The sequence below is a fragment of the Xenopus laevis genome, chromosome 9_10S (assembly GCF_017654675.1).
Source record: "Xenopus laevis strain J_2021 chromosome 9_10S, Xenopus_laevis_v10.1, whole genome shotgun sequence".
NCBI lineage: Eukaryota > Metazoa > Chordata > Amphibia > Anura > Pipidae > Xenopus > Xenopus laevis.
Window position 1 is genome coordinate 110759428 of NC_054388.1, and position 24412 is coordinate 110783839.

At 39.6% G+C, this 24412-nt stretch overlaps 1 protein-coding gene across 1 annotated transcript; it reads left to right on the forward strand.

Annotated features, from left to right (window-relative positions):
- The first annotated feature begins 2152 nt into the window (after positions 1 to 2152).
- On the forward strand, positions 2153 to 15850 carry LOC108702346. The gene is made up of 8 exons (XM_018237818.2): positions 2153 to 2302; positions 5227 to 5489; positions 8013 to 8198; positions 9920 to 9987; positions 11161 to 11482; positions 12078 to 12269; positions 13303 to 13377; positions 15301 to 15850. The coding sequence occupies exons 1-8, from the start codon at positions 2283 to 2285 to the stop codon at positions 15738 to 15740; spliced, it is 1566 nt and encodes a 521-aa protein (XP_018093307.2). The 5' UTR covers positions 2153 to 2282; the 3' UTR covers positions 15741 to 15850.
- Positions 15851 to 24412: the final 8562 nt, after the last annotated feature.

Sequence of the window (24412 nt, forward strand, 5' to 3'; positions counted from 1 at the left end):
TGTTTGGCCAGCGTCAGTTACCTCCTGTTAGTTATCGGCAGCTCCTGTATCACATGATCCGAAACCCTGTGTGGGGCCTGCCGACATCGCTCTGCTGAACTGCACCTCCCAGCGGAGAAAAGATTAAATCCTAAGACAACGGAAAGAAAATATATTATACACTTCGAATAATTATGTACTTGATAAAACATTGTAACAATGTTCATATAAACCCTTTAGTATTAGATTTAACATTTTGCTACTGTATAGGTCAACTATAGTCATTGGCCATACCCTCAGGTGGCAAAAAAATCATCTCAGTAATCCGACATGAATTATAATTATCATCATATCACTGGTCCTCTGGACAAGCTCAATGGGAACCGTCTAACATAGAGTTATTAGTACCTAGAAAAAGGGAGACATTGGTAAAGTTTCATTGAGACCTTTTTGAGCCGAGGTTTCTAACTTAAATATCCAAATAGAGTCTCTTTGTGTCAACAACAAGTCTCTATGGCCACCCCTACGGGGTTCTGGTATATGGTCTATAAGCCTGTGGCGGAACTGTGGTAAAGTGTGTTTGTATTGTAACCAATGTTTCGACACAGGTTGATCCGCTTTACCCGTCGATAGTGCCAACCTGATAGCACTTCTGTGGTTGTTCATCCTCTCTCGGTACTTGGTTGTAGTTTTGCTTATGTAATGCAGCCCGTAGGGACACCATGCCATGTAAATCCACACAAAGATGGAATGCTCTACCTCATGCGATGAATCCTTTTGGATCAGGTGCTTTTAGCAGTATTTGATCCAACCTGCACGGGTCAGAAAATCAATTGCAAAAATCCAATATACTAATCAAAAGTGTACTTCATTGGCTCAATAATTATTATATTATTGAGCCAATAAAGACAATTTGCAGTGTGCTGCAGTATATTGGATTTTTACCATGCCATGTAAATGACATGGTCTGATGTAAATGTCAATCTGAAATAGATTGAATATTTGTGCCCAGTAGGGATGGGTGAATTTTTTCGCCTTGTTTCGCTGAAAAAATGATGCCCATAGACTTGTATGGCGTTGTGCGTCAAAATAAAAAAGGCGCGTGTCAAAAAATTTCGCTGCGCAACAAAATTTGTTTGACGCCCATAGACCTTAACGACGTCGGCGAATTTTTGGCGAAACGAAACAGGACAAATTTGCCCATCCCTAGTGTCCAGTCCTAGGATGTCAGAAATGCGTTCCCTTTTTTTTACTGAAAACTATATTACTCCCTCTATTTCAGATTGCAGAAACTATTGAGATTACATAAACTGGTCAAACAAGTTAACAAGGTACAGATAAAGGGTCAGGACAGACAAAACACAGGAACTAGGAAGCAAACACAGGAACAAGGCTTAGGCGCAGAACTGTACCCTAGAACCAGCTTGGACAATCAATAGGAGCCCAGAAATTCAAATTGGTTCCAAAGTGACGTCACAATGCAGTGCCATGCATCAAAGCATGCACAAGTTCAGACACACGGCTTCACTAAACCCACCGATGATCGCAAATACACCAAGGAACCCAGGGACTGAAATGGTAGGAAGTCATGCTGGTCTCCTGACGCATGCAACAGCTTGCACATGCATGAAAAGTAAGCTATTGACTAGGACTGTAGTTTCCTATCAAGTAGTGTCTGTGTCAAGGAAATTGTCATAAATAACCTCCCATTCCAGTTTATTAGAGTTAAAAAAAATCATATCATACTGGGCAGATTTTCAAATTGTATTGAGTAAGCATGCTCTGCTCACTAGCATTTCTTGTAAAATTGAATTACAAATTGAAGAGGCTTCAGATGGGTCTTTGCCTGACGCTGCATTAACTGTTAGGCAAGTTTCCCTTGGAAACACTTTATAGTGGCGTATACTTTTTTCAACACCTTTCTTGCTCCAACAACTTGGCACTCCCCACTGACATCCACCAGTGAATTATAGTTTGTTGTTCCTGTACTACTTCATAGACATTACAGAAAACAAATAAAGGTTAAGTAAATACTGTATACACACCCATTTGTCATGTTATACAACTGATAATAATGGGTTAAACCGACAAATTCTCCACTCCTCAGAATAAAAGTGAAAGTAAGAGTAAGTAAGTCATTTTCCGAGACCCAACCCTGCAGCAGTAAAAAAAACAGCCAGAGAAAAGGGAACAGAAAGGAAAGAGAGACAGAGAGAGGGAGGGGAATAAGAAAAAGATAGAACGAAGCAGCATTAAAGCACACAAATAAATCTGAAGTTCTTGGCAGCAGCATATAAATAACCATGGAATGGACACAGACGAGGTAAGACTGCAGTTTGTTCTGTTCACAGGTTCTTTGGTTCCAGGGCTGTAAATATCTCATGATTTCTGCAAGTAAGGGGAGAAAGGGGCTGTCGGGTTTGTGATAATAATGCTAAAACTATAGGTATATGTGTGTGAGTAACAGTGAGAATGAGAAGGGGTCAAGGAGTAATGTGAGTGTTACACAATCCTACAAACCAAGCCACATGTAGGGGGATATACTGTATTAAGCCTTATGAGAGAACTGGGGATGGAGTCAACTGTGAATGTAATAACAATATGAATAAGAGAGGAGAGGGCATGGGGTTCTGCCGGGTTCCTTTGTGGAGCAAAAAACATCTAAAATCAGTAATTATATGCCTGACTAAAGGCTATTGTACTGTTTTTAATGGGTTTAAATCCTGTTGGTATTTTGTATACCGTATATACTCGTGTATAAGCCGACCCGCGTATAAGCCGAGGTACCTAATTTTACCTATGAAAACCAGAAAAACGTATTGACTCGCGTATAAGCCTAGACACAACTCAGAAAAGTCTCAGAAATATCAAACAGTCTCTGGCAGGCCTGCAGGGAAAAAAGTTGTTTTAAATTCAGTTTCCTTTTTTGCATGCACAACTCAGACTGAGGAAAAAAAACAATTCTCTCTGTCTGCACTCATTTTTATGTGTGTGTATATTATATAAATATATCCACAAAATGTAGTTTTAAGCATCCTTGAGCATAGAGAATAACAAACAGAGGAAAAGGAAGTAATATATATGAATTCTTCAATGTCTAATAAGTACTGCTCAGTGCTAATTTGTATCCTACCCATCCTCCTGGTGACTCTTATGTCTGGAATTCATTGCCGGCAGAGACAGATTTCTGACAGCCCATTACTCTCGCTCCGTACGGGCTTGGAGGGACAGTGTGCCATAAACTGAAATCGTTATGCTTTAATCTTCCTTAGGAAAAGAAAAGAGGGGGCTGCCAGTCAATAAATATGCAGGGATGTTAAAAGTGACAGGTTATTACCGGTACTGCATCAACTGCTCGTGTAGTTTTAACGGAGATAGGGCACAAAACTGTGGAAAAGTCACAACACACCAAGGTTCGCTGGGGTAGGGGCAGCTGATGCTGGCAGGCAGAAGGGGAGAGCCGGGGATACTGCTTCCTGCAGCCGGCGCCGGAGTTGTCACGTCGCTGAGCTGATGACGTCAGCGCGCGCACACACTCCTTGCGCTGTTGCTGGGAGCGGTATCATGTGGGATTCATCGCTACCGGTAAGCTGACCCGCGTATAAGCCGAGGTAGGATTTTCAAGCACATTTTGGGTGCTGAAAATCTCGGCTTATACGCGAGTATATACGGTACCAAGACCTCGTTTTACAAGACAAAACTCAGAGAGAAAATTCTTTAACAATAATTGAGGTCTTTTATTAACCCAACAATTCAATACAGAAGTTTTGTCTGGGAAAGCTGTCGTAGTCACACCACAGTGGGGCACGTAGGTGTAATATGAGGGCTTGCCAAAGTAACACCTCTTTGACACAAGCTTTTATACATTTTACAGGGCATAAAATAAAGGTACACAGCCATGCCATATATGGTCAAAGCCCTCCTTCTACATTGGAAGGCACAAGAGAATCTTAAAATATATTTTACAATACCTATAGCATCAGATAGTGTTTTCTTGATACCAAAGGTCACAGACTGGGGATAAGCATTCGTAGTTCAAGACAACACTTCAATTTCGTTTATGAGATGTTAAATATTTGTCTTCTGTCTGCAGGCTCTTGGCCTTTGTTCAGCCTGACTCAATATTCTTATTTCAAACCACTATCTACTTCCCCCCCCCATCTGCCTTAGGTCAGCCATTGTGTATCAGGGAACTGGGGGTCTTAAAATTGATATTACTTTTATATAATTTGTCCCTGTTTACAGGCTTTTACCTGTCATAGATGGTGTTCTCATTAATTTTATCATCAATCCCCAATCCACTATAATGCAACATCTACTCTCTGTTCACCCTTTGGGCAGATAGCTCAAGAGATTTGGACCTTCTGTCTATGAAGAGAAATTCAGTATCAAGAAGGGACTGATACTCAAGATAAACAACAATATTCCACACATGCCATAACCCTTCTTTGTGCTTCTTTTGTGATTTTTTTGCCAATACAGTATCCCTGTTCCACAAACTGAAAGAAAACCGAGGGCTTAATTATGGTGACTTTAGTCACACAAAGATGGATGCCACTTGCTGAATTTCTGGAGTTCATTAAAGCTTTATTAAAGTTTGATTTCACAGTCACTCTTGCACTTCCCTTTAGTTGTGCTCAGTCTACTCTGTCTCCTCTTCTCAATGTCATGCAATCAGTCCTATTTGGGAAGTGGAACCCTGGAGCTTCTTTTAAGCTCCCTGTAATTCCAAGTTTTTCTTCTGTGGGTTGTATCAATAGGCGCAACAGAGGTGTAACCAGGGAGTCATCAGCAAATGTCATTTTAAAACATTGAATGCTGGAACCAAATCAATCCCCACTCTGAACATTATGAATGCCATTGTGCCAGATTCATCAACACACACATAACCCACAGTTACATTAGTGTTGGCCCAATGGATGCAATGCAGTTACAATAATGCTTGAATATTGGGGGAAAATACTAATACATTGAGTGTTAGTGATATTTAGTGATATTCTGAGACAATATACAGTGTATTTGTAGTGTATTTACCAGGATACTACCCACTGTAACAATATTCAGAATGTTTTGTGTGTGCCAGGTGATACAACAACAGCAGAGGGGTAACTGCGCAACACAAGGAACTTTGAATCTTGCTTGTGGTTTGTGTCATTTTAGTGATACCCTAATATTTGGCAAAATATATACGTATAATTAACTTTACTTCTAGGCTTTCTGAGCATTTCTTTTTTATTTCCCTTGCAGTTCACCACGGATGGTATGGATCAGCTCCAAATGCTCACAACAAAACCTTCAGTGGCTGATAGACCTGCTTGAGTCACATTTCTCTCAGCTTGTGTCAGAAGTGAAATATCTTCATGTCCTGAATATCAATGATTATCATTGGAAGAAGGACGTGCGAGTTTGTCCTGTTGGGATCGTATACCACAGACTGAAGCATGAAACTATCACTGATGTGACTGAATCACTTCACAAAGAGGAACTTATGTATATGTCCACTTGGCTAGGTTAGAACATGTATCAGTATGTTTGTGAAGATTCTCATTCATCCAGGTCATGGTATATCTGTAGAAATAAGTCAAATCAACTGGACTTGCTGTGTTTTTTCTTGAAGACATTTCACCAGTCATCCAACTGGATTTCTCAATTCAGAATGACTTGTACAAAGATCTTTCTGAAATAAATACCCTGCTTATTGGAGCAACATTCCAGGGTATGTATTCCAGAAAGTTCTTTGTACAAATCATTCTGAATTGAGAAATCCATCTCTTGGTGAAATGTCTTCAAGAACAAACACAGCAAATTATCATATCACAATTATCAGGTTCATAAATTCATTATTGGTCCGTACAGATGTCTCTTTCAAATGACTTACATTTACTGCATTGTTTCTGAAATAATCAAGTTTATCTTCAATATTCCTCTGATTCTCTTCATTCTCTCTTCATGCATCAGTTGGGTGTCAAATGAATGATCCAATATATCTTATAGGGGAGCTCCTGTTGCCTACCATATGTATTAGAGCTCACCTTATTAAAATCACCAGACATCATGTCTCTCTACATGCAGAATTTGTGCAAAAGGCAGTTATTTTGTTAGATTAAATTTGAACTGGAATCAGTTATTTGAGTGAGCTCTAATTCATCTGCTAGGAAAGGAAGCCCCCCTATAAGATATATTGGATCATTCCTCTGACACCCAACTGCTGCATGAAGAGAGAATGAAGAGAAACAGATGCTGAAAGAGGGATAGTGAAGAAAAACGTGTTTTATTTCAGAAACAATGCAGAATTTTTAATTGATTATATTTCAGTATGATGAAGCTTATATTACATTTTCATTTTCGCAATAGTTCCCCTTTTTTTAAAAAAATTTGTGAGTATAGAACGAAAAAAACGCAAAGACAAATTAAACTTTGAAATCGCTAAGTATTTATTATAAAATAACTTACCGAGCTTGTGCTCCTCTTCAGAAAAGGCGACAATCCATTGTGCGGCGCATTTTTTACTTCCTTGTTTTCTGACAAAAAGTCACACACTGTCCCTCCCTGCCCCTAATTTGCATATGCAAATTAGGATTCAGATTCGGTTCGGCCGAATCCTGCTGAAAAAGGCCGAATCCTGGCCACATCCCGAACCGAATCCTGGATTTGGTGCATCCCTAATAACAATACATGTGTAGCTTTACAGAGCATTTGTTTTTTGGAAGGGGTCAACAACGCCCATTTGAAAGCTGGAAAAAGTCAGAAGAAAAATAATAATAAATAAAAAAAAACAATTGAAAAGTTGCTTAGAATTGGCCGTTCTATAACATAATAAAAGTTACCTTAAAGGGATACTGTCATGGGGAAAAAAATTTTTTTCAAAATGAATCAGTTAATAGTGCTGCTCCTGCAGAATTCTGCATTGAAATCCATTTCTCAAAAGAGCAAACAGATTTTTTTATATTCAATTTTGAAATCTGACATGGGGCTAGACATTTTGTCAATTACCCAGCTGCCCCTGGTCATGTGACTTGTGCCTGCACTTTAGGAGAGAAATGCTTTCTGGCGGGCTGCTGTTTTTCCTTCTCAATGTAACTGAATGTGTCTCAGTGGGACATGGGTTTTTACTATTGAGTGTTGTTCTTAGATCTACCAGGCAGCTGTTATCTTGTGTTAGGGAGCTGTTATCTGGTTACCTTCCCATTGTTCTTTTGTTTGGCTGCTGGGGGGGAAAAGGGAGGGGGGTGATATCAATCCAACTTGCAGTACAGCAGTAAAGAGTGACTGAAGTTTATCAGAGCACAAGTCACATGACTTGGGGAAGCTGGGAAATTGACAAAATGTCTAGCCCCATGTCAAATTTCAAAATTGAATATAAAAAAATCTGTTTGCTCTTTTGAGAAATGGATTCCAGTGCAGAATTCTGCTAGAGCAGCACTATTAACTGATTCATTTTGAAAAAATGTTTTTTTCCCATGATAGTATCCCTTTAAAGATGAACTACCCCTTCAACTATAAAGAAACTACAGCGCAGTTCTATCAGGGTCTCCTAGGGCCCACCAGACAACCAATCAGATCATAGAGACTTATGGAGGCAACAAGCTAGGCCCAAAACCCTTTGTGATATCCTCTGGAAGGCAAGTCAGACTTTGGAGGGGTTCACTCCAAATATAGGGGCCCTGTGTGGGTGGGTCTGAGCAACCGAGGGGGAGATAAGAAACTGACATACCCCTACATGGGGCAAAACAATGGCTGGAGTAAGAGGGGCTCCTGGCTATGCAGAAAGGCTCAGGGGCCACATGTGTAGGGGGACGGGGTTACATATAAAATATATAACATGTAGCATCCTGGCACATGTCATGTCATGCTGGAGAGTTACAGAGTTAATATCAGAGCTACACTCTCATTAATCATCAAATGTTCTAAAATGCCCTTCAAAGGGGTTGTTCATCTTTTAGGCTTCATCATACTGAAATAAGAAACTTTCATTTAAATACATTGTTAAGCCCCCAGAGTGTATTTACATTCTCATTTCTCTTGTCACGCAGGCATAAAGAATTTTATGGTTGTGTTGGATGATGTGGAGCAGTTTGACATGAAAAAAACTGAGAGAATTCTACGTGCAAGTCCCACCATCACTGACCGCTGCTCTCTTCTCCTTCTGATTCCAAAGTACAATAAGAAAGAGGCATTTTTAGACAAAATTGACTCCATATCTCGATTTCTGAGAAGTGGTAACGTTCTACTTTCACATTATTTGTGTTGCTATCATTGCTAATATACCCTACTTTCTGTAACCTGATCATATTGTATGCTCCCATAATGCTATGCAGTGCTCTATGATCTGATGATCATCCACTTCTGTATGGAAAGGCTTCGCTTCTAGAGATGTTTAAACAGGCCCTTCTAGGTTTAACAATTAGATTTGTAACTGATAAGGGTCCTGTTTGCTGAAACAGAGAAGGGCAATTACTATTCTTAAATATAGTATTTTGCAAGTTTTTTAAGTTGCAACTAGTGATGATCAAATCTGTCCTGTTTCTCCGAAAAAAATTGCGAAACAATGAAAAAATTCACAGATGCATTGAAGTCAATGGGGGTCAGCATTTTTTTTACGCACAACAAATTTTTATGTGCACCATAATCTTTTTCTCATGCATTAAAGTCAATGGGAGTTTTTCTTGTGGATACTTTTTTGTCTCATCAATGTTTTTGCCTTGGCGACTTTGTTGTCTCAGCGACTTATTTGTTCAAATGCATTACAGTCAATGGGCGTTTTTTTCTTATGGTGATCTTTTTTTTTGTTTTGGTTTCTCCTCAAATCCATGCTTGGTGAAAACATTTGCTCATCACTAATTGTAACTGCTTAACAAGAAAACTAGAAAGCTGCCAAACTGACTGGGAAGCTGCTAGACAGGTGGAGCTATATGTAAATTCTGAGTAGGGGTGAGGGCCCTAGTTAGTTTAATGTTGGCCAAATACACCACACACATCACCGGGCATTGCTTCATAAAAAAAGCTCAGGCAGAAAGCAACTCCATCTCAACCCAATAAAAAGTCTCTGTAAGAAATATACCTGGGTCGCGGCGGCGTGGACGGCCGCCACGCCGCCGCGCTCCTTCTCCGTCGGCTTCCGGGTCCTAGTGCGCGCGCGGCGCGCATGCGCATTATTTAAAGGCGCAGGCGCGCTGGTGTAATTACGTCAGTGCGCGAACTTCAAACTGTATTTAAGCCCATTCATTGGTACTGCTGGTTGCCCGTGATAGGATTTATCCTGTGGTTTTGCCTGAAGCCTTGTGCTGTTTGTCCGTGTTTATTCTGCTAGTTATCCGGTTTTTGACCTCAGCCTGTTTCCTGACGACGCTCCCATCTGAATCCTGACCTGTGCCTGTTACCCGACTACTCTATTGCCTGTACCCCTTCTGCTTGATACCCGGTTTTGACCCTTGCCTGCCTGACGATCCTTGCTATCTGCCTGCCTCGACCCAGCCTGTCTGACTATCCTCTCTGCCTCATCCTTGCCTGTAACCGTGATCCTTGGCCCAAAAGACTCTAGATACTTGCCGTGCCCCATTGCCTGCCAGAACTCTAGCCTTGCCCACTCATAAGTCCAGGTGGCACCCCAGTAGGCGGAGGGCCTTCCAGAAGCCCAAAAGTGGTCACACATACTGGTGAAGAGAGCTCTGACCACGGTGCTTGGCTCTAGTTCTGGTATTGGGTGCCGGCCGTGACAGTCTCTCATAGCACCTGGTGCAAAGGACAGCAGGAATTAACCTTTATCTTCACTGGATAGGGCAACCTGAGAATCCCTAACAAAAGTAAAAGTACATTGTAGAGTTTACTCCACTGAATCTGTTTCTCGTTATTATTTAATGCATCTCAGAAATTAAAGCTAAAGAATACTGCTGCTGCAGGCTTCAAATTTACTTGTTCTACTATTGGTTTCCTCCTAAAGATCCATCAGAGAAAACCTCAGCTTCTTCATTAAACTTTCCTGAGGAAGATTACAAACCAACACCCTCAGTAAGTAAGAAAATTCTGTAAAGGGCGAATAATCGCTATTATGCAGAAATCGATAATAATCATTAGTGGGTATGATGACAAATGATACTAAAGTTAAGTTTATAGGATACATTAAAGGAATTGTTCAGTATAAAAATACTGGGTAAATAGATAGAATGTGCAAAATAAAACATGTTTTGAATATAGTTAAAAAATTAATGTATAAAGGCTGGAGTGACTGGATGTCTAATAAAACAGAACACTACTTCCTGCTTTTCAGCTCTCTAACTCTGAGTTAGTCAGTGACTATAAGGGGAGGCCACATGGGACATAACTGTTCAGTGAGTTTGTAATTGGTCCTCAGCATTCAGCTCAGATTCAAAAGCAACAGTTATGACCCATGTGGCCCCCTCCTCAAGTTACTGCCTGGTAACCAATCAGTGTAAACCAAGAGAGCTGAAAAGCAGGAAGTAGTGTTCTGGCTATTATGTTACACATCCACTCACTCCAGCCTTTATACATTTCATTTTTGACTAACGAATTATATTAGAAATGTTTTTATCTTGCACATCTTATTTATTTACCAAGTTTTTCTTTTTATAATGAACAATTTCTTTAAATGGTATTTCAACAACTTCATTTGCCTGGTCCAAGATCTCACAAAGTTTAAGTACTGGCCCTACTTTCTTTGTATGAACAAAGATACTGTGTTCTAAAATTAGTATAGATATTGGTATATATATAGTTTATGTGAGTGTATGGAGGGGTCAGTGTGAGTGTGTGTATGTAAGTGCTTGAACTTGATGGAATATGGTCTTTTTTCAACCCAAAGTACTACTATATGTAACTATGTTAGATGTCAGTGAGTAATCACTTACCAAAAAAGGAGCAAACAAGATAGATTTCCAGGTCCTGGAGCTTCACTTATTTATAGTGCTTTCACTATTGATAGATTTTATGAACAGAAATACCCAAAAATCTATTCTATACACAGGTCCAGATTTCACAGAACATGCATTGGTTAATTATGAAACCCATTGGTGAATAAGGACAAATGGAAGGCACTTGTGATTTTCATGAAGCACAACAGAACTTACAAATAATAGCAAGAGCCTGGCTGCTTCTAATTCATTATTTGGCTCCTGTATTCAGAATTCATATTTTAATCTGATATATTCTCTTTTGTTTTTATAGGATTATTCTCGGGCAACTGAATTCAGAAGGACGGCTTTGGACATTTCACCTAGGCCAAAGCATTCAGTCAGTATCTTCTCTAGGTGCACAAAGAATGATTATAACTGGTTCATAACCCAACTACAAAATGAAGACTTCGGGAGCCTAGTCAAAGAGGTCCATGTCGTGGAAATCTATAATAGTTATTCACAATTTTCAACTGATATCAGAAACTGCACATTTGCCATTCTGTATCATTCACTCAACTATGGACGCCTAAGCATTACTAATGTGACCGACTCATTGTATGATCAACATCTGGAGACCTTATCTAAGAGCCTTGGTGAGTAGATGTCAAGTAATGTCCAACCACAGAACAAAACATACACTCATATTTCACTCTGAAGTCTTGAACAATTCTTTCAGAAAAATATAGATATATTCCAGAAATTGTAAAAGTAAAAAAAGTAAAAGTAAAATATTATGAAATTAAAATCCAGGCAAAGGTCTAGTGTCATTACAGTGTCAAAAAGTGGTCTTGAGACCTGCCCTGGAAACCTTATACAGAGGGCCTACTATCAATTATACTCTTCATTTCCATCCATTTTTCTCCAGGATTTTCCACTTTCTTCCTTCCCTACCCGAATAGTTCATCCAGAATGTTAAAAGGTGTACTGCCCTAAAAGGTCCCATCATTTCTGGAACTCTGCCTGTACAGGGTCTGTGGTCTAATATTTTGCATCACCATAGGTTAATGGAGGAGAGCAATGGTGCCAGTAGTGTACTGTATGTAGACCAACAAAATGGAATATATATTTACTGATACAGGCAAACATAATCCAGTTTTATATGTGGTTACATGATTTAAAATGAAAAGATATAATCATAGATTATTATGAATCTTGTTCAGTTCACATAACAGTTTACTGTGTTTATAGGGAAGGATAAAGTCATTGTGGTCCTTGATGATTTGAGTGGAAACACTTTTCTGGAGAAGGAAAGAATCCTGCAGGAGCAGCCAAATATTGGGAGATATTCCCAGGATCTCATTCTCTTCAGTCAAACAGAAAAAAAGGCTGGGAATATACAATACAAACTGGAAGCAATCAAACAATCCTTGAAGACCAGCTGTAAGTTCATAAATTATATTTAATAGCCCCAAATTCATACCCTCCTTCTTTTATTTTCTTCGTGATTACATTAATGATAGAAACCAGAATAACATGGGTGCCGGGGTCTAGCATGTGTTAGTGTATGGGTCATCCAGTGTGACCACAGTAGTCATAGGCCTTTCATTTGGGCAAGGTCTTATTGCTGCAAAAATATTACAATTATCTTACATATAAATTAATATATTGTGCCTAGCGGTGTGGTGTTATATTTCAAGTGGGCGTTGACAGAATTTTCATTTTTCATTTGAGTGGAATACCAATGTTGTTGTATTGTATTAAAGGGATACTGTCATGGGAAAAAATTTTTTTTTCAAAATGAATCAGTTAATAGGGCTGCTCCAGCAGAATTCTGTACTGAAATCCATTTCTCAAAAGAGCAAACAGATTTTTTTATATTCAATTTTGAAATCTGACATGGGGCTAGACATATTGTCAATTTCCCAGCTGCCCCAAGTCATGTGACTTGTGGTCTGATAAACTTCAATCACTCTTTACTGCTGTACTGCAAGTTGGAGTGATATCCCCCCCCCCAGCAGCCAAACAAAAGAACAATGGGAAGGTAACCAGATAGCAGCTCCCTAACACAAGATAACAGCTGCCTGGTAGATCTAAGAACAACACTCAATAGTAAAAACCCATATCCCACTGAGACACATTCAGTTACATTGAGAAGGAAAAACAGCAGCCTGCCAGAAAGCATTTCTCTCCTAAAGTGCAGGCACAAGTCACATGACTGGGGGCAGCTGGGAAATTGACAAAATGTCTAGCCCCATGTCAGATTTCAAAATTGAATATAAAAAAATCTGTTTGCTCTTTTGAGAAATGGATTTCAGTGCAGAATTCTGCTGGATCAGCACTATTAACTGATGTGTTTTGAAAAAAAAAATTCCCATGACAGTATCCCTTTAAAATACTGTTGTTTACGTCATATAAACATCATCTTGATGCTCCCTAAAGATCAAATGTTCACATTTATTTATTTTCTTTTAAGTAAAACCTGACTCTTCAGCATCATCATCAATTAACCAGAATCAGAATTTCTCGAACACAGAAAGAAAAGCATATGGTGAGTTTCATTTCAGAAAATTTGTTAAAACAGAAAATGTTCCATAATGATATAATAATTTTCCTATCAGCCCTTATAAAATGCATTTCAAGAATACTCAGAATATTCATACCTTTATGGTAGGATTTCCAGCCAGTCAGTCTGGAGTCAGGATTTATTGAAGATCAAACTAACTGGCCTGTTGAGCCAATGAAATCCAACAAAATCAATTTAGCATTGGCCAAGTGTTCAGAAATACAATATCTCAAACCTCAAATGGACAACTGGTCATATAAATACAAACAGTTGATAAAAAAAAACAGAGAAAGTTCCCTTTGTTCCAGGTGATGTGATTAATTTCAGTGTTAATCTATCATAATTAAAGGGTGGATACACTTTCCTAGTTCATTCTGATTCAGACTGCTTTAGAATCTAAATGCGCTCCATTTCAATCCAATGTATAACGTTGCTTAACGCTGTAAATCCCAAAAGGATCTAACTTAATATTGTATCCAGAAAAATCCCATTGAAATTAATAGAGTGGTGAAATATCACTCGGGTGGTTTAATATGCCCCACAGAATATACAGTAGTTGTAAATATAAAGGGACCATTTAAAGGTACATTAACACCAAACATGAAAGGAAAATAATGAAAATATGTTGCACTGTTGCCCTGCAATGGTAAATCTGGGGTGTTTGCTTCAGAAACACAACTATAGTTTATATAAACAAGCTGCTGTGTAGCCATGGGGGCAGCCATTCAAGCACAGGATACACAGTAGATAACAGATAAGTACTACTATAGTTTATATAAACAAGCTGCTGTGTAGCCATGGGGGCAGCCATTCAAGCACAGGATACACAGTAGATAACAGATAAGTACTACTATAGTTTATATAAACAAGCTGCTGTGTAGTCATGGGGGCAGCCATTCAAGCACAGGATACACAGTAGATAACTGATAAGTACTACTATAGTTTATATAAACAAGCTGCTGTGTAGCCATGGGGGCAGCCATTCAAGCACAGGACACATAGTAGATAACAGATAAGTACTACTATAGTTTATATAAACAAGCTGCTGTGTAGCCATGGGGGCGGCCATTCAAGCACAGGACACATAGTAGATAACAGATAAGTACTACTATAGTTTATATAAACAAGCTGTTGTGTAGCCATGGGGGCACCCATTCAAGCACAGGATACACAGTAGATAACAGATAAGTACTACTATAGTTTATATAAACAAGCTGCTGTGTAGCCATGGGGGCAGCCATTCAAGCACAGGATACACAGTAGATAACAGATAAGTACTACTATAGTTTATATAAACAAGCTGCTGTGTAGTCATGGGGGCAGCCATTCAAGCACAGGATACACAGTAGATAACAGATATGTTCTGAAGAATCCCATTGTATTCTACAAAGCTTATCTGTTATCTGCTCTGTATCCTGTGCCTTTTCTACTTTTTCAGCGTTGAATGGCTGTCCCCATGGCTACACAGCAGCTTTTATCATAGTAGAGTTTGTGAAGCAAACACACCAGTTGTACCAGTGCAGCACAACATTGCATTATATTCTCATTAATTTGAAACACTTTAATTTTTTTGTGTTATTGCTCCTTTGAGTCAGAAGCTATATATTTAGAGAGCAAGAACTCGACCAGAATAGCAACAATTATTTTTAGGCTGCCTTGCGATTTGAGGTGCACTTTTTAATTATAAGTGCTGAACTGAAGGGAGGTTTACGAAAAATGAGTGTGGCAAATGAAATGTTTGTGTTTATGTCACTGTACCCGTTGTACACTTTTCATTTGCTTTGCACTACCAACTACACATACATGAAGAGTGATGAACTAATATAGGCTAAGTTTGCTCTGATCCAGTAACTCATTTCACCAAATCAGCTTTACTAATTTTGTTTTTTTTCCAATTTCTTTTCCTAGGTGGGGGGAATTCCCAAACCCCTCAGGGGCCTGGGGTTTTAAGGGGAATGGAATCAGGCAGGCCACTCAATGAAACTGATCCCCTTGGTCAAAAGTTGGATCACATATTAAGCACTGTGCAACAAATAAAGATACAAGAACAGCTTGAAGAGTTTAAGAAGGAGCTCCGCATGGAGATATCCAGCCTGAATCAGCAACATCGTGATGAGATATCCAGCCTGAATCAGCAACATCGTGATGAGATATCCAGCCTGAATCAGCAACATCGTGATGAGATATCCAGCCTGAATCAGCAACATTACAAACAGATGTCTCAAATGATTTTGCAGTTTGAAGAGTTCATGAAGGGTCAATCTAAATCTCAACATCAAAGAGGATCAGATGTCCCAAGTCAAGGTCACAATGATGCAGTTGCAATAGGAAGAAATTCAGCTTCATGAAACTTTTTTACACTGCTAGATCATAGGTCATGCTTCAATTCCTTGAAAAAAACGTGTCTCATAGTTTTGCTCATGATAATGATGATCACAATAAAGGAATATGCCTTTAAATGCAATCTATGGCTGTACATAAGTATTTACTAGAAAATTAGTATTTACAAAAGTATTTACTAGTATTTACTAGAAAAGGGCCAGTAACCCCTTAAGAAAAGTTACGAGATCACTCGTGAATTTAAGGAAACAGCTAGAATAACTGTAACAGGAAGAAGTGTGGAAGCAAAAGACACAACTCTGTCTGCTGATTGGCTCATGTGACCTAACAAGTATGGTTTGTTTGGTTTGTTTGTGTGCACCATGAATCGTACGATCCCAGGGGGAGGCCCTTATTTTTTATAATGGCAATTTTCAATTTATGCTACTAAAAAAGTATATTACTATGAAAATGGTTACATGAAGCAGGATTTTACATATGTGATGTTTTATGCAATATATTTTTATAGAGACATATAGTTTTCCTTTCAGCCATCCTTTATATTAGTGGGTGGGACAGAGGAGTCTGTGGTCTTCAAGGACCAGTAAAATTGAAAAATTAATTTGTACTTAACGGAAAAAAAACACCAAGACACTTTTAACTTGAAATCTGCAAAGTCTTTATTAAGAAATAACTTACCGATTCTCCGTTTGCTCTCCTCTTCAGAAACGGTGACAGGGCTACGATCCATATATAGGACGTATAGGAGATAGGGAGGAGAATCGAGAACCGCATGATGGATCGTCGCCCTTTTTAAAAAAAATTTTTTGTTACTGGTCTTTTAAGGGGAATACACACATCAACAATGCGTTTTTTTATGGCCAGGTAAATAGTCTGGATTTAACTCTTTTGACCCTGTTTGTACACTGACTGCCCTTACCCACTGAATGAATTTGGACTCTTATGGGGGAAGGTAATAAAAGTCGGTAGCAGAAAAAATATTTGTGATGCGAAAAGTTATGCCTCTACAAATTGAATATAGCTTTTGCAAACCCAGAAACTGTTTAGCGACCACTTCCGACAGTGGAAGAAGGTTTGCGAATTTTATAGTTTGCGCCAGTGCGCGGTGAATGTATTAAAACTTCTTACTGAAAAAGTTATGTTTGCTCCAAAAGATTACGAAACCTTCAAGCACTTCTTAAAAGTGGGCAATGCGCAATGAAAATCCACAAGGCAATAACAGTTTAAGGAAAAATATTACATTGCGAAATGCACATTTTTATTCTTATTTGTGCAAATTGTCTTGTTCGTTGTGACTTTTATTACATTCCCCCATAAGACTTTGCTTTGCTCTGAAATTTTCATCCCATTGCCTATCTGTGCCTGCCAGTATGGTCAAATAATGACAACCTATTTGCCAAGCACCTTACCTGTTCTGCCTTCTCTTTGTTCCTGAACTCCAACCCTTAAGTACTAAAGGCCCATAAGAGTACAAGCTGGCAAATGATTGGTGATAGCCCCTTAGAACTAGTAGGGATATGTCTGGAAAAGGCACTTGCATCTCTAACATCTCAACTCAGCTCAGCTTTAAATGCCTACTTTGGAGACATAGGGATCTATTGAGTAATACTCAATACCACTGTCAACTATCCCCATATTCTGTGCAGACTATAGAAAACTAATCCTCAATACATTAACTGATTTTTTTATTATTTAGGGCAATTGCACACTGAGTGCTCTGCCACCCATGGAAATTTGCACTACCTGTGGACGACAAAGTGCCGAAAAAAAAATGTTTTTTCATTGTGGGCCACAGGAATGACCACTACTAAAATGCTTAAATCGTAAAATTGTGTGAATGCGTTTCTGAATTTTGACATGATTACTTGTGGGACAAAACATACTAGGCTTAATTTATAAAATCAAGCAGAGCCTATTTATTCATAAATGTATTCATATGCCTAAATAATTAAATACTGCACTGATGTGCATGTATTTCCTTTTTTGTGCAAATTCTCATTGTGCAAAAATATTCACAAATTAAATGGGTGTTTGTGTAAGCACAGCAACTGTACAAGATTGTGCATGAAAATAGTGTTGACAGTAATTTAGATTCACAAATTGTGAAAAAATGTTTTTCACATGTAGGGGACTGGTAAATGGTGTCCTCATTCATTAAGCATAAGGTTTGGCCACTAAAGGTGAATTGGTCTTTGTTCCTGGGTCATAACATGATGCCTAGCTATCCTTAGTTTGGTCAATAGTAGTGATGGGTGATTAAATTCGCCTAGCACGAATTCACGGCGAATTCACGGCGAATTCCCTCGCTTCGCTCTGGATGAACTTTCTCTCAAGCTCTATTGGATGAATTGCTCTATTAATGGTTTATTGTATGTTCTGACAACTCAATTACTATGTGTATAATGAAGGTCTGTGCCACTGCCACATAGAAAAAGTATATATATATATATATATGGCTCTACTCAAAAAATAAATGGCAAATCAAAAATACAAAATCCAATGTTAAATCAATCAAGGAGGATTCACTCACAGTTCACCCCAGTCCCAGGGTGCAGATCCAAAAACAGCATTTCAAAAGAGATGTGAGGACCTCCAATAATAAAGCAACAGCTAATTAAAAAATAATTAGAAAATGTTATTAGGACATAGAAACCTAACGAGTTTCGTGCCTATTAGGGCACTTACTCATAGGCCCCTATTAGTTTTAGTAGTGCAGGGCAACGCTACACTATTTATTCATTTCTTAAAAACACTTTTTACTTTTTGATGTTACTGTTCCTTTAAAAAACTACAGTTTTGGCACAAGATATTTACAGTAACCTAAATTTTTTGAGGAAGAAGAAATAGGAAAACCCCCGCCCCAGGTGCCCAAACACTGAAATTCCAACAGGTAGAAAACAATATGAATGTGAACAGTAGGAGCTGCCTGACAAACTGATGGAATGGGGCCCCTGAGATTCTCTTGACTCATACCGTAACTGGGTGAGATTACAAGAACTGGTTAAGCAAGTTTATAGCACAAATATGGCTTAGGTAAACACCTCAACTTCTCATCCAACTTCTTTTAAAGAAAGCTAATAACATAAAGACAAACTGCACCAAGAACAGAGGGAAAAACTGCACCTGTGTGCAAAGCATTGTGGGGGATTGGAATTTTACCTCTACGTTAATACAACATAATAACAAGATAAGCAGTTCAGAGAATAATCACATAAATATTATGATTTCAAAAGCAGTTGGATTTAAGAATACATTTAAAGAAAATTACAAAAAATATATGAAACACATGTCACGTTTCTTCTGATTACACTTTCATTCATTATGGAAATTATAATTTAATTGTCTTATTTTTTACAATATTTAGGTGGAGTTACCCAATAAAAAAAAGCACATTTTTAAAGATTTGTTGAGCATTAGATGGAATTATAAAGTATCAGTTTAACATAATCTTTCTTACTAATTTTTATCAGGGGACCCAAAATGAGTACAGGTATAGGATCAATTATCTGGAAACCCATTATCCAGAAAGCTCTGAATTATGGAAAGGCTGTATCCCATAGACTTCATTTTATTCCAAAATAAGCCTATTGGGTTTATTTAATGTTTAAATGGTTAAAGTTGAACTTTTCCTTTAATACAGGGATACCCAACACATTTTACACATGAGCCACATTCACATTTTAAAAGAATTGATGAGCAAGAAAGTTCCTGGAGGTGCCAAATAAGGGTTGTGATTGGCTGTTTGACAGTCCTTATGTGGACTGGAAGCCTACAGGAGGCTCTTTTTGGCAGAACACCATTTTTGTAACCAAAACTTGCTTCCAAGCCTGGAATTCAAAAATAAGCATCTGCTTGAGGTCACTGGGAGTAACATCCAATAGGTTGTGAGCAACACGTTGCTCAAGAGCCACTGGTTGGCAGAGATGGAACTAGATGGGGCGGGCCGTGCAGCCGGGCCCGCCCCCCACCCTCTTCCGTGCAGCGCTGCAGTGGGCGCGTGACTGCCGGGGACCCTGCGGGGGTGCGGGCCCTGGCCCAATTGCACCCCCTGCTCCCCCGGTAGTTACGCCACTGCTGGTTGGGGATCACTTCTTTAATATAATTCTGAAATTCTGAATTGTCATTGAATTTTGCAACTCTTTTTCCTAATCTGATCCTGTTCTTTACTCACTTGTCCTCTTCTAGCCTCCTCTCGTTTCTTAGTCTCCACTCTTTCCGAAGCCTCCTTTGTTTTCCTTGCTGCCTCTCTTTTCCCAGCCTCTTTTCTTCTCAAAGCCTCCTCTTTTTTCCTTTCTTCTAAAATCCGCATGTCTTTTTTTTGCTTCTTCTCTCCTCCAAGCTTCATCTCTTTTCAAAGCTTCCTCCCTTTTCCCACCCTCTTCTTTTTTCATATCCTCCTCTCTCTTCCTAGCTTTCTCTCTGTTTTTAGCCTCCTCTCTTTTCAAAGCCTCTTCTAACTCAGTTACTCTAACTCCTGAGTCTATCAAATCCTTGTCTCTTTTCTTTGCATGTTGCTTATTTTTTTCTTCCTTTGTCTTCTCAGCCATGTCAATATCATGGCCATATTTGAGCAGGAATTTCTTTATCACTATACGTTCTTCCTTTGGGTCTTTTTTTTTGCTCCATCCGGAATGTGATATCATCCAATGCATACTGAAGGAACTGAAGAAAAGCTCTGCTTCTTTCCGCTGTATGTAGTTGATCCTCTTCAGTGTAGTTGTCCACTCCCACAACTATCTCTGCCCCCAAAGTTTTAAAACTCTTCACAATCTCAGTATAATTCCCACTCTTTTTGTAAGTGAGGACAACAATTGGAAAAACGCCTAGAAAAATGAAGAACAAAAATATGCATGAAGCGTAAGCTTTTATTCTAAATGAACTGTTTTATATTGAACAGTGTACGTTGTGCAGTACATTATACAGTGTTCAACACAATATTGTTCTCATATAGTTGTGCACTTAGTTTTGAGGGCAGCTGCAAAGGGGTTCAAATATTTCTTGCACAGGCTGCTCTTGCTCATTAGTTCTATATGCCTCACTTTCCTACAAAGTGCTGTTACAGAGAACTAACCTGTGCTAGTTACTCCTCATACAGGGAATCCCTGTATCCCCACCTTCACCAAGGGCCTCACCACCATTGGATCCTTCCCTTTACTGTAGCCTTAAGGTGGCCATAGACACAGCGATATTATCGTACAAAAGATTTTTCTTAAGATAATCAGTGCATGCTTGGTGGGAGAGCAGGCGGCTGATATCGGTAAAAAGCCTGGGATATTGGTCATCTCGTCGATCGAGCAGAACTGAAAATGTTATTCCTTTGAAGGTGCCCAAACATTGTAACATTAATGCTGAATGCATTGTTTTTGCCTGCATATCTGACGATTCAGCCCATCAAATGTATTACAAAAAATGTTCACACAAAAATCTTTAATAGTTGAAGGCAATACCACTTTAAAAATAGAAAAGTCGCCTGCGTTTTTTTACACTTTTTGTGACTTCACGGGGGAAAAGGATATGATGTCACTGATATCAGATTGAGGAAGATGTAGCTTTTGTTTCAGCAGTTTGCCTGGTCTGAGGTGGCAAATTAAACTCTGGCAAAATCCCCAATTTTGTGAATATGCAGAGCAACGACCATTTGCAAGAGCAAAAAGTAGCCTGGTGATAGATTATGAACGAACAATAGTGAATTGTCATCTGTACCTGTTAGTGAATTGGTGATGTCCCAGCAGATGGGATTTCTGGTGAAAAGTCACTAGCTTTAGCCTCTTCACCCTTTAGTAAATCTGCCCCATGGGTTTTTGCCCAGCAACCAGAGGACGAGAAAGTGTAGACATTTAAATCCATAGGGGATCATTAACCTTATGGGTCCATACATCAAGGTCGAATTTTTGTGGTAGAATGGTTTCTTTTTTATAGTTTTTGAATTATTTACCTTCTTCTTAGGGTTGCCACCTGTCCAGTATTGATCCGGACAGCCTTTTTTTCTTTTTAAGGATAAAATTAGGAAAACTGGGTAAAATCGGCCAGTCAATGATTGCTATGTGGTAGCCCCACCCCTCTACTTCACGACACTCACCCTTTACATCATGCCCCGCTATGTCACATGCCCGCCTCCTTGGCTGGAAAAATTCGCCAGTGACGGCTTCGCTCACAGCACAACACTTCGCCAGGCGTAGATTCACCAGGATAACGCTAATTCAGTAAAATCCGAAGTTGCGTCCAGCACGCCGAACGCTGATGAAGTTGTGCTAGCTTTACTGTGCCAAGCAAAGTGAAGTTACGCTAGCATTGCCTAATTTGCATACGGCGGGAAGTTAAAGTTGAATGGACGTATATGTTGCAGCAAATACATTATACTACATAATCCTGGGAAACCTTAATAAGAGAAAATAAAGTTGTTATATTGCCCTACACATGAGCCCAGTGTATAGTTTATGTGCCATATGTTAGGAAATGTAGGGGGAAAGCAGTTACCCCCAAAAAAATTTACGTTCTTTTGCAGCATATCACCCTGAAAAAAGGAAAAGACGCTAGCGTTTTTTGGAACTTTCAACTATTTTTTTTAGGAACTCCTATGTACTGTATTGCACTTCGCCTGGTCTGAGGTGGTGAAGGCAAGTCTGGCGCAAGAGTAACGTTCAGTAAAATTTGCATCTTAGTGAAATTGCCTAGTTACGTCCATTCGTCAGAGTGCAAATTCTCCTGGCATTAGGGAGCAAAGTACCACTAGAGTCTATCTCCTTGGCTAGCAAAGTTACGCCATAATACATCACTCATGTATTATAAGGAATAATGTACCCCCTACTGTAAATTATAAGGATATTAGAAGTCACTGAGGGGTCCTGTGACCATATAAAGGCACAAGGCTGCAGGCTGAGTTATACAGGGAACTCTGAGTATCAGTCATGTATTATAAGGGATAATGTACCCCTTATATATAGGATATTAGAAGCCTCCATATAAAGGCACAAGGGTGCAGGCATCATATGTTTGCCAATAAAATGTTTAAATAGCATTGACTGAGTTAATGTACAAGGATAGTGATCAAATTGCCTTGAAGCCCCAGAGGATCTGGGAAAAGAAGAGAACCCAGAGAAAGCCTGGATTTGGAGAATTCTGAGTGGATCAGAAAGAGAGTTATTGTCTAGGCAACCAGATAGGAGTTTGCTTTAGTTTACGTGGAGCTCTGCCAGGAGAAAAGGTTTAGAGCTCCAGTTGTACAGAAATATCCCATCCTGTTTTCTGCCAAGCTGCTAGAGACACAGGAGGTGCTGGTGCCACTGTGGGGAGTGTCTGTGTTGAAGAGCTGCCTATAATCTCCAGTGTGACTGTCTTTGAGAGCGCCGGGTGAGTGAGCCACCCAAGGGAGGATACTGGCAAGACTACAAATGTAGGGCCCCTGTGTAAGGACAGGTATTGCAGAAGAGGCTACTGAGTCCAAGGAGAGGTACTTTGGGAAAAGCAGTGCTACCTGGGGTATAAGAGCTCTTGAGAAAGGACATATTGCATTGAACTGAATTGTGCATTTATCATCCCATTCCTGAGTTTTTCTTTTGAAATTAGCATTACTTAGTGGAGAATTATACGTTAAGTTAGTATTATTCTGTTTTCTTTGTAACAGAGGGACCTCCTTAGCTGGTAAACTGTATGCCCCCTCACTCCTCCCCCACTGCCCCGTCTACCCTAGCTTCCCCATAATTCTTTATCTCACCCACCCCCCTCGCCTAGTTTAAACACTCCTCCAACCTCTTAGCCATTCTTTCCCTTAGCACCGCGGACCCCCTTCCATTGAGGTGCAAACCGTCACGACTGTATAGGTTGTACCCAAACGAAAAATCAGCCCAGTGCTCTAGGAACCCAAACCCTTCCTTCCTGCACCAAGACTTGAGCCACACATTTAGCTCCCTAAACTCCCGCTGTTTTCCTAAACTTGCACGTGACACAGGCAAAATTTCAGAAAAGATGACATTGGAAGACCTTTCCTTGATCTTAGAGCCTAGATCCCTGAAATCACTCTTTAAGGTCTTCCATCTACCATTTATTTTGTCATTAGTACCAATATGCACTAAGACAGCTGGGTCATGCCCAGCCCCACCCAAAAATTTGTCTATCCGATCAACCACATGCCGAACCCTGGCACCAGGTAGACAGCAAACTGTTCGGTTGAAGCAATCCGGACAACAAATTACCCTATCCACTTTCCTAATAATTGAGTCCCCTACAACCACAATCTGCTTAGGCCTGACTCTACTCTCCTCCCCAACACTACTAGAGAAACTGGTCTCCCGGCTGTTAGAGAGATCAGCCCTATCTAGAATTGCCAATCCGGAGTTCATTCCCATCATCTTCACACAATCTGGCAAGTTTTCTGCGATGTATAAGCTGCGGATCAGCCTCCATTTTCCTTTTGCCCACCTTAGATTTTCTAACTGTCACCCAGCTAGCTGCCTCAATATCCTGCTGCTGTTCTGTTTCGCCCAAACTATCTGACCCCGCTAGGTCCTGCTCAGTGAGCAAAAGACTCCTTTCAAGATTGTCACGCAACCGCAGTGTTGCAATTTGTTTCTCTAGTGCTCTAATTTGAGCCTCCAAAATGGCAATTTGCTCACAACCTCCACAGAGGTAAGCATTGTGGATCTCTTGTTCCAAATCTGCATACATATGGCAGACTGTGCAC